At 64.1% G+C, this 10697-nt stretch overlaps 2 protein-coding genes across 2 annotated transcripts; one reads left to right on the top strand and one right to left on the bottom strand.

The window, feature by feature from the left end:
• Positions 1-593: 593 nt before the first annotated feature.
• EMIHUDRAFT_467901 (putative Serine/threonine-protein kinase) lies at positions 594-2623 on the bottom strand. The gene is made up of 2 exons (XM_005785289.1): positions 1647-2623; positions 594-1576 (listed from the first exon to the last, which is right to left on the bottom strand). Exons 1-2 carry the CDS (start codon positions 2616-2618, stop codon positions 1028-1030), a joined length of 1521 nt encoding a protein of 506 aa, XP_005785346.1. The 5' UTR covers positions 2619-2623; the 3' UTR covers positions 594-1027.
• A 6052-nt stretch (positions 2624-8675) lies between these two features.
• EMIHUDRAFT_364228 (hypothetical protein) lies at positions 8676-9383 on the top strand (the record flags this gene model as incomplete). Its single annotated transcript, XM_005785290.1, has 1 exon — positions 8676-9383. The coding sequence occupies one exon, from the start codon at positions 8679-8681 to the stop codon at positions 9273-9275; it is 597 nt and encodes a 198-aa protein (XP_005785347.1). The 3' UTR covers positions 9276-9383.
• Positions 9384-10697: the final 1314 nt, after the last annotated feature.

A 10697-nucleotide genomic window follows, 5' to 3' on the forward strand; every position in this document is an offset into this window, starting at 1 on the left:
CCCCCCCCCCCCCCCAACGCCGAGGGTTTAGGACCGCGCGCTTAGAACCCCCCCCCCCCCCCCCCCCGGCTTTGAACGGATCCCGGTTCCCCCGGCCCCGGTTCCCCCTCCTTCCCACCGCTTGCGCGCGCCCGGCGCAGGCGAGTCTGCGCGGGTGCTGGGGTGCGGACCCGCCTTCCCGCGCAGTGCATCGAGCGGTGGTGCGAGCGGAAGAGGCGCTCGCCCGTCCTCGCCTGCCCCACCTGCACCCTCGAGGTGCTCGAGCCGAGCGACGACACCGAGGAGGAGCACCCCGCCTCGGCGCAGCGGATCGCGTGGGTGCGAGAGATCCGGCGAGAAAACCCGGAGGGCCTCTTCTGACGGGACCCAGTTAGCCGCATGGCGTAGGGACGGGCAGGGGGGAGGGGGGGGGGGGGGGGGGCGTGGCCGGTGATATATGTACGTGGCACGTGGGTGTCGTCTGTCGTGCGGATGCCGCTCCGAGGGGTGCAGGGTGTGCGTGCGCGGCTGTGCCTGTGGCCTGCGGCGCGCCGTCTCTTTCTCGTATCGTCGGTCTGCGTTGGAAAGAGGGATGTGTGGCCGCATGGCCGTGTGTGTCGACCGGTGACCGGTCGGGCGAGTTTAAGGTACACTAGGCATAGAGGCATGGCCATGCGCAACGTCCTGTCCAACGACGACGTGCGAGCGCTCTCTCACAGTCACACAAGTGACAAGAGAGAAGTCGCGCTCTCTCAGTCTCACTCTCGCCAACAGGAATGCAGCGCGGGTGGAGAGAGGTAGACGAGATGCGAAGGGCGAGTGGACACCGGAGTCGCCGGTGGACGGCGGGAAGCGGAGGGCTCAAGAGGGACAGCAAGCCAAGAGAGCAAGAGGAGGACAGGAATGTGGCTCCCTCTTTGGGCGCGTGTCCTGTTTCGTGTGCGTGCGTGTGCGCGTAGACCCCGGGCGACTCGCCATCCTCCCCGCGAGCGACCCTCCCCCTCGGCGCCAGGCCCTCTGTACGCAGCTCGTAGCTCGATCCCCGGTATCATCGCCCGCCCTTGTCCGACTTTGCCTGGCGGAGCGCTCGCTCGCGCTTCTCGTACTGCCGCCGCAGCTTAGCCATGTCGCGCTCTAGGTTCGCGCCCAGCGCGCTCAGCTCCTCGTCGATGCCCGCGAGACTCAGGTGCGAAAAGTCGTACTTCTTGCTCGCAGCCTCCTTCGCGGCCCGCCCGTTTGCGCCGCCGCCGAGGTCCCCCGCCCCGTCGCCCGACGGCGACGCCGGCACGCTCCCCGCCGCGCCACCTCTGCCCGCGCCGCCGCCGCCGCCGCCCGCCGCCGAGCCCGCCGCCGCGCCGCCGCCCATGCCGATGGCTGACTGGAACTGGCGCATGAAGCCTGGCACCGAAGCGGGCGCGGGCGCGGCGGAGTTGAGGACGACGGTGCCGCTGCTGCTGCTGGAGGGGGAGGGGTGGCGGAAGATCATCGTGCCCGCGTCGCCGCCCCCCCCCGCCGCCTCCGCCGACTCCTTGACCACCATCGTGCCGTACGCGGCGCTCGCGTCGACCGTGCCAGAGCCGCCGAGCCGGCCGGCGACCTTGCGGAGGGCGTCACACGTGTGACATGCAATCATTCACAAGAGGCGGCTTCTGTCTCATAATCATCACCTTGCGGATGGCGTCCATGTCGAACTCCTGCGTGTCGCCCCGCTTGAGCGTGCCCGGCTCGTCCTCCTCCAGCGAGCCCGACGCCTCGAGCGCCTGCTTGCGCCACGCCGCCAGCGCCTCGCTCGCGCTCTCCATCAGCTGCTTGAGGACGGCGCCGCTGACCGCCTTGCGCCCCTCCCGGATGAAGGCGTGCTGTAGCAGCTCGGTGGCGGTGGGCCGCTTCTCGACCTCCTTGGTGAGGCAGCGGCCCACAAAGTCGCGGAACGCCGCCGACCACTTCTCTGGCTCGGCGAGCTGCGGCGGCGGCTGCGTCGGGATAAGGAAGATGGCGCGCATCGGGTGCAGGTTCGAATTTGGCGGCGAGCCCTCGGCGAGCTCGATGGCGGTGATGCCGAGCGACCAGACGTCCGCCTTGGAGTTGTAGCCCGCCTCCGGCCCCGGCGAGGAGATCACCTCGGGCGCCATCCAGAAGGGCGTGCCGATCACCGTCCCGCGCCGCGAGATGGACGTGTTGAGCTGCGCCGAGACGCCGAAGTCGGCGAGCTTGACCGTGCCATCCTCGGTGAGGAGCAGGTTGCCCGCCTTGATGTCGCGGTGGATCTTGTTCAGGCTGTGCAGGTACGACAGCCCCGCCAGCGTCTCGGCCAGCACGGCGCCAATCTGCCTCTCCGTCAGGCAGCGCGAGCGCGCCTCCATCACGTCGCACAGCGACGATCCCGCACAAAACTCCATGACGATCCAGAGCTCGGAGCCACGTGTGAAGGAGGAGTAGTAGCGCACAATGTTGTCGGACGCGCATGCCTTGAGCATCTCGATCTCGCGCGCCACTTCACCCGTGTCCTGCTCCACCGGGACGACCTTGACGGCCACGGCGCGGCCCGTCTTGATCTCGAGTGCCTTGTACACCTTGCCAAACGAACCCTCACCAAGCTTCTCCTGCAACTGGTAGCCCTCAATCCCGGCCTCCGCCATCGAACCACTCGCGGCGCGCAATAAGAGCGCCTTGACCGAAAAAGATTTTTCGCTTTACCTAGAATACGCCTGTGGTGTGCACCGTGTGGCACCCCTACCTGTTGTCTCACCCTGGCTCCCAAGATCGTTTTGGTCGTCACGTTGTGACCCCCGACGTCGTCAAATGTCGCTCGCCTGTCCTTTCCCCCATTCTCATCTGGCAATCTCATCTTATTATCCCATGGGTGTTTGAGGCTGGCTACGGCCACTTCGCTCCACAGCCGTCCCGCCATCCCTGCCGTGTGTGATCCCGGCCTTACTGTCTTTCGATATTGCTCGCACACCCACTCGTGCGCGCTCTTACACATGTGTCCGTACGTCCGTCGGTCCACTATCTCCCTCTTCTCCGGGTCCTCTGCCGCCTCCCTTCTCACTGTGTACATGCATGTTCTAGTTCGTACCGCGTCCCGCACCACGTTTGAGGCGTCCTCCGTGTCGTTATTTCCGAGGTGTGCTGTCGCCACCGCGTCGGCGTATGCGTTGCAGGCCTTGACCGAAAAAATAACGCACGTGTCCTCAGCGGAGCTGGGAAGAGGACCGCCGCAAGCGGCGTGGCGTGGAGCGGTTGTGCATCCCTCCGGGGCCCCCTCTGCGCGCCGGGGAGGCGTTGTTGGAGGCTAGGACGCAAGCGTCCGTCGCCCTTTTCAAACTCGGGGCCCACTCCGCTACGCTCCGACCCGAATTTGGAGGGCCTAAAAGTTTAAGGTGTTGCTGCGCAAAAGGGGTCGGACACCGGGCGCAGCTCATGCTAAGAGCTAGAAGAGGAGATAGAGAGAACAACCACCCTGTCCCGTTATTGCGTACACCAACACCACAAAAGCTCTCTCTCTCCTGTCCTCACTCAGGGGGGTCACAACTACCAAGTCCCTCGACTAGCTGCCACAGGGCGCAGCTGCCACAGGGCGCAGCTGGAGACGCTCTCCCTCAATCGGCATCCACCCCCACCCGCTCCAGCCCCACTTCTGCTGCCGAGAGAGCTGAATCGAAGCAAGCGAGCCATTGCATCTTGGCCACGAGCACGGCGGAGTCGGCGTCGTAGCGCGCATCGTTCCCGCTCATCGCCCATTCCTCCCGTGACGTGTGTCGGCCGCGATTCGATGTCGCCACCTTCATCGCCAACGAGGACTCCCTCGACTGCAGGGGGGCTCCGGCGCGGGGAGGGACTCCGCCTGCTGCACTGGCCGACTGCGCCCTCCTCCTCCATGGGATCGATCCGATTCCGCAGCGGCGGTGCTGCGCGGGAGGCGGCCGCGGGCACGCTGGGCTCGATCAGCGGCTTTCCCCTCAGCGCTCAGGTAGCGCGACGCACGGATTTGGCGGATTCTTGGCTTCAATTTTACGAATGTCTTGGCACCAGCTGAAGGCTTGCCCCCGTCCACGGCGCAGATCGCCCAGTTCGTGCACGGTATTCGGATTTTGGCTATTTGCTCGTGTGGGGGTATATTGCAGATTTGTCAATGGTACCGCGTCTGCGACGCGGGCGCCTTGCGGGCAGAGCCCTTAGGACACCCTTTTATCTTGCGCGGTCATAATTTTATATCGAATAGTGTCACAAGTGCGCTCGCGGATTACAAGTGCTCGTCACACCAGGAGGCTCGTACCCTCAGCCCTCACGCCTCAGGGACGCGACCAAGTCGGATATCTTCAAGACGTACGAGCGGAGACTAGCACCACACTCCTCTTAAAATCCCTGTTTCGTTTCGGGTGTGTGTGAGGTTGGGAGGGTGAGGTTGTGCTCGTGCACTTTGGGTGAGGTTGTCGGAGTGAGTTAGTTAGGTTGTCGGACCTCACCCGAGAAGGTTAGGACTTAGGGTTAGGTCGGATGCTCGGATCCCTCGTCGCCCCGGGACAACCTGTGTACCTAACCCTGAGGGAGGGTGTAGAGGATGTAGAGTGTAGAGCGCTCGCTCGCTGAGAGCTGTAGAGCTGTAGAGCGCTCTGGAGCGCTGTAGAAGAGCGGCTGTAGAGCTCTACATCCGGCGCGTGACGATGAGAGTCGCCTGTAAAGCGATGTAGAGGCGCTCTACAACGTGAAATCTCTACAACAAACTCTACATCATAAGCGAACGAGGCACGGTCGCTCTCCGACATGAGGCGCGTTGCACTTGCCAGTGCTGCCCTGGCCTTCTGTCTGCCCGCCCAATGGGTGGCAGGTGCCTCTGCTGCTGTGGCATGCCTCACGGCTGCGACTGGCTGGCGCCTCGGCGCGTCAGCTCGGCTCGGCGTAGCGATAGTGGGGCCGTCCCGTTTTGATCTCTCGGTCAGTGGGGGGCCGAGCAGCCTCGGGGTGGCGGGCGGGCGGGCGTGTTGAAAAACAGAAAACAGAAAACAAGAGGGGGCCGGGGGCCCAGGCCCCCCACTGGGAGTAGAAAATACGCCCCAAGGGGGCCAAGGAGGCAAGGAGGCGGCGCGGGGAAGCAGCATCAGGTGAGAGCAGGAAGGATGGCGCTTAGGGTCGGCTTTGAACAAGGGTTTCCAGGTTTTCAGTATTGGTGTCGGCACACATCCCCACATGAGGTCAGCGGTGCGCAGTGCTTCTCTCGCAGGCCGATTTTGGCTCTTTTCGAGCTTGTTTTTGTTTTCAGTGTAGGGGGCCCGACATCCCGACCCCCTCCCTCAGAGGCGGCGGGCTGGCGCCCACTGACCGAGAGATCAAAACGGGACGGCCTGGCCAGCGCAACTCGCCTGGACTCAACGCTCAGCCAGCTCCCGCACGCGCTGGCGCGAGCCCATGGCGCATGCAACACGTCTGAATGCTCGCCTCGCCTCGCGCGAATGCGACCGTCCTCGCAGCCGACAGTCTACCGCCTGCTAAAGAAGCACTGCGATGAATGCAGCACCGGCGACGCATGGCAGGCTGGTCATGACGCAGTCAACATAAGGGTGTTGTATGCCGTCAGAGGGACTCTCTGTGTGTCAGTGATCATCAGAGCTCCAGTAAGCTCGGAGACAAAGGGTTAGTGCGGCTCGACCTCTTTGAGTCACTGTGCCTTCCACCACGGTTTTGCTGTAGAGCCTCTACAACAAACAGTCAGTCAGTCAGTCTTACACACCTCCTAGCATGGAGGACGGGCCACACGCACACACGCTGCACACGATTGGCTCGGGAGCCGACACGAGGCACGCTGCGGTCACCGCGGCCGTACGGTGCACTGGGTCCGGACTGCTGGACGCACAACACACAGCTCACAGTACAGCTCACGAGGTGGCGCTATATAGTGGGGTTCGCGGGGACTGGCGCAGGAGAAGAAGGTGGAGCACAGGGACAGGGACACAAAACTCACGAACTGACATCCCACCCCGCGCCGGGGGCGGTGGCGCGCGCCGCGCCGGGATCTTTGGACCCGCAGTCTGGCAGCTGCCAGACCATAGATCCGCCGGCAGAGCCTTGAGCCGCACGTCCGCGATCCGCGCCGGCTCTCAGAAGAGATCCGGCGCGGTGCTGACCGCGTCTTCGCAGCGGACCACCGAGTTCACTCGCAGCGGACCACCGAGTTCACGATTGATGTCCGAGGAGAAGCGGTGCAGCTGCGGCACGATGCGGTAGACGCACAATGCCGCACTGCGGTTTGCGGCACTCCTGCTGCAATGCGCGCGCGGTGGTGAGGAGAGTGCGAGCCCTTGAGCTGCTGGAGTCAGTCCATCGCCCGCGCATGCGCGCCGGCCTTGAGGTGGTTCCACCAGTAGCTCGACACCTCTGACCTGGAGAGGGGCCTTGGATGCCCAAGGTGGTCGTCCAGCCGCACAGCCGCTGCGACGGCTCGTGCTGCCCCTTGGTCGGGGAGACGGCCAAGCCAGCCGGCCAAAGAGGGCTCGCACACGCATGCTCTCGGCGCGAGCCGCCTCCAGCATCGCGCCGTACTCCGGGTGGTCCGCCCGCACGCCCCGTACGAAGAAAGCGAAGTCGTCGAGCCCCGCAGGTCGATCACAACTCGCGGCTTGCCCTTGTGCCACACCACGAAGGCTCGAGAGACGTAGTCGCAACGAGTCGCCCGACGCCACGCGCCTGTGCCGAGGCAGCGGTCGCGTTCCTGCGTCAGCCACGCTCGCTCGTTCGGCGAGAAGCTGCCCACGCCGTGGTGGAACGGGAGAGGTGGTCCCCTCTCGTTCCACGGCACGCGTACGCCCTCGCCGAGCCAGCGCAGCGTCTGCCGGCTCGCGCCGATGTCTCGCCAGGCGGAGAGCCTCGAGCGGACCCGATCGCGGTGTGTCTTGAGACCTGGTGGAACCCCCGAGCCGGTCAGCTCTCGGGGGCCTGGCGAAGAGGAGGTCGCGTCCACGCCCTGGCTGCCAGCCAGAGGCGCCGCGGGCCTCCTAGCCGCGCTCGCCGCCGCGAGCGCTGCCACCTCCGCCGCGGCCGCCGCCCCGGCGGCCGCCGCCGCGTCCGGAGACCCCGCCATCGCGCTGGCCACGGGCGTCGCCATCGCGCTGGCCACCGCCGCGCTGGCCGCTCCCGCCCCGCAGCGACGTCGCCGCTGCGGCGGTCGCCGCCGCCGCCGTTGCCGCCGCCGCCGCCGCTGCCGCCGCTGTCGCCGCCACCCCGCCGGCTGCTGCCGCTACTGTCGCGCCCACCTCCGCCACCGTCACCGCCGCCGCCGCCGCCCAGGCGGCCGAGCCGCTTGGACGCGCCGGGGGGCTTGGGCTTGAGCCGGGCAATGTCAGCGGCGGCGACCGCAGAGGCGGGTGTGGCGGCGGGACACGCGGGACTCGTGGAGCCGCTGTCCGAGCAGGGAGCGGGCGCCGCTCTGCGACCGCTCATTGCCGTAGAGTGGGTCGAACTCGGCCGCCTCGAGGGCGCCCTTCCCGACGGACTCGAGCTCGTCGAGGCGCTCCTGGCCGAAGGCGAGTATGGACCCGCGGCTTGCAGGCGCGCCGCTCGCACCTGCTCGTGCACGAGCCGTAGCGCCCTGCGGGCATCTCCGGGATCATCTCGCTCGTCGCCAATCGCGACCTCGAGCCGCTCGAGGTGCGTGTGCAGGTCGTACATGTACGAGAGGGAGGGAAGGAGGGTGCACACCTCCCGTTGGTTCGCGGCCCCGAGCTTGCGGTGCAGCTCTGCGTGCACGGTGTCGCCCGCCGCCGCTGGTGCGTAGTGCGAGGTCCGCAGCTGCAGTCCGCGCTTCCGCTCGAAGGGGTTGTCGCTGTCGTAGTCGCAGGCAAGCTTGTGGCCGCCGAACAGCTCGCCGACAGCATCGTCGCGACCGACGCCGCCGCCGAGGCGGGGGGGGCCGCGGTGACCGCCGCCGCCCACGTCGTCCTCCGACGAGTCGGCGTCGGAGTCTGGGGGGGTGGGAGGGTCGGGGCGCATCCGCTCGCGGTCCTTGGCCGCCTTGCCGCCCGCTCCGCCGCCGTCGCCGCCGCCACCGCCGCCACCCGGTGGGGGGTCTTCCCCGTCGGGCTGTGCGACGGGCTGGGCGGCTTGAGCCTCGAGCCGCTCGAGCCGCTTGCGAAGCACTCGTAGCTCCTCGGCCGAGTCCACAGGAGCGGGAGGCGCGGCTGGGGCCCCGTCGGTGCCCCCGCCAGCCTCCGAGGGGGGGGGCTCCGGCCCAGAGCCATCTTTTGCCTCTGCGGGCCGTACGTCTTGGGAGAGAGACATATTTTTTTGTTCGCTTTGGCGCGGATTTGCCCATATCGTTGGGCGCACGGAGGGAAGGAGAGGTGGGCTCCTGCCCGAGAAGGTCGCGGGACCTGCGCAGAGCTCGCTCTGCGTGATGCCGCTCGAGCTTGGGCGTGCACGCAAGGGGTCGCACGCGCAAGCAAGAGGAAACAACTGGGAAGTTCACAGCTGAGCTTACCCAGAGAACGTTCTCACCCATACTAGTAACCAAAAAAGCACGATTCTGAAGTTGGGCCCTCAGTCAGTCTTCCCTCGCCGAATCTCGCAGCAACCTCATGGTCATGCCACCTCCTCGCGGTCGTCCCACTCTCGTCGTTCTCTCTCCTGCCCCGTCGCCCTCTTCCTCGTCGCTCGGCCTCACTGAATTCTTTTTCCTTAAATTCTTTTTCCTTAGGATGTTCCACATGCCGGCGCGCCGGTCGGCGCTGCTTGTCGTACTGTCTGTTTATCCCGTGGTCGGCGCTTTATTTACGGCCTCGTGCGCAAGGCCGGTGATCTCGGCCACTGCAGCCAACGCGCAGCGGCCGAAGCTCGGCGTCCTCGGCACGGTGAAGCGACACACCGGTGTGGTTGCGACGGCTGCGGAGCCACACAGCACACCGAGTTTGCTGGCAAAGCTCATAGCGTTGGCCAAGAACAACAAGTCGAATGCCACGACGGCGGCCGTCATCGCAGTACTCTTCCTACTCACTGGACTTGCCGAGATCGGAGGCGGCTGGCTCGTCTGGCAAGCTGTGCGCGAGGGAAAGCCCTGGTGGTGGGCGCTGCTGGGGTCACTGACGCTGGTCGTGTACGGTTTCATCCCAACGCTTCAGCCGCTCCCCGACTTTGGCCGGCTCTCTGCTGTGTACGGCGGGCTCTTCATCGCGATGAGCTACATCTGGGGCGTCCGCTTTGACGGACTCAAGACGGATCGAGGCGACGTTATTGGAAGCATTGTGGCTCTTGTGGGTGTGGGGATAGCGCTCCTCTGGCCAAGAGGCGGTCGGCCGGTGAAATGAGTCGGCGTTCGTCACTGCTCTGTGCGCATGTGCTAGAAAACAGGAGCTCTTGAGAGGCCGTCGTTTTTGCTTTTTCGCGGTACCGGATACCGCTTTTTTTCAGTTTAGTTTTTTATTTTTGTTCCGGCGCGTGTTGGGCTTCTCTCGCGACGCGACGATCCCGCGGCCGCCGCGCCGCCGCCGCGGGCCGCGCGCGCGCGCTCTCCGCCTCTCTCGCGTCGGTGTGTGCGGTCCTGACTCCTGTGTGACTCCGCGCGCAGTTGAGAGTTGTCAGATGTCAGCAGGCAGTAGACACAGTACTCAGTAGACCGGACCGCACAGCGCGCGGTAGAGCGAGTGACGGATAAAGTCTTGGAGTTGGCTATGATTTGCGAAAGATACATCGGTGTATCTCCACAGTGTGCTCCACTCTTCTGCGTGTATCTTCGGCGTGTATCTTCATTTTATACGGGGATTCGGGGGTGTATCTTCGAGTGTATCTTCGATTGTATCTTCGGTGAATCTTCGCCCGGACACGGCGTGACACGCCCCTCGCCGCCGGTTTCAATACAAAGAATAAAAAATAAGCGCCGGCGACGTTATCAGGCGCTAGGACCTGCGGCATCCTAAGTCAACTTTTTGAGAGGATCATTTTGGCTGAGCTATAACACCCGAGTTCATATGACAAATCTCGTGCTTCAACACACCGAGATACAGTCGAGATATGACCGAGATATTTTTAGAAAGTTATAGCTAAGCCAAACTGATCCTCTCAAAAAGTTGACTTAGGAAGCCGCAGTCCCCAGCGTCCGAGAGTGCCACCAGCGCTTATTTTTTTATTCTTCGTGGCCACGGCACGATTACTCATCACTCGCTCGGTACAGCGTGTGACCAAGCAAGGCGGCCTCGGTTGAAGCGGGGGTTGCCAAGGGCTCTGGTGCTGTGTCGGCGTACGACGAAAGATGAGGTTATTCAAATTCATATTTTCTATGATGGTTGCGACCCTATGGGCGTGCGCCCCGAGACGTTGCATGTGCATGTACATACATGTGCATGCAATAAATCTTAAATGCGGAAATGTGCCAGATAGATATCATAGAATTAGAATATAGAAACCGAGAAAACTCGCACACCCCAAGGCAAGTGCCAAGACGCGCAAGGGCTAGTTCCATTTCACTGTGGCACGGCTCGCGTTACAAAACCTTGATTTTGACCATTGCGCGAAAAAGGTACATCTCGGTGCCTTCCAGAGGCAGCTGCGACCCTCCGCCGCGTGGCACCCCTCTTTCCCCCTTTGTTGCGCCATTTCGTTCCCGTTTATTTCCCCGGCTTTCACCCGTTCGTTGGATTTCTGCTGAAACGCTAATCCCTCCATTATTTTCCCTGCGCTTATATCTTATTATGTCTTCTTTTTTCCGTACGTTCTTTTGTCCCATGGTTCTC

This window comes from Emiliania huxleyi, assembly GCF_000372725.1.
Source record: "Emiliania huxleyi CCMP1516 chromosome Unknown EMIHUscaffold_162, whole genome shotgun sequence".
NCBI lineage: Eukaryota > Haptophyta > Isochrysidales > Noelaerhabdaceae > Emiliania > Emiliania huxleyi.

Bases quoted from the DNA above. Each gene is read 5' to 3' on its own strand.
- EMIHUDRAFT_467901 (XM_005785289.1), bottom strand. From the start codon at position 2,618: ATGGCGGAGGCCGGGATTGAGGGCTACCAGTTGCAGGAGAAGCTTGGT. The intron at 1,577-1,646 runs GTGATGATTATG...GCCCTCCGCAAG, and splicing joins ACATGGACGCCATCCGCAAG to GTCGCCGGCCGGCTCGGCGG.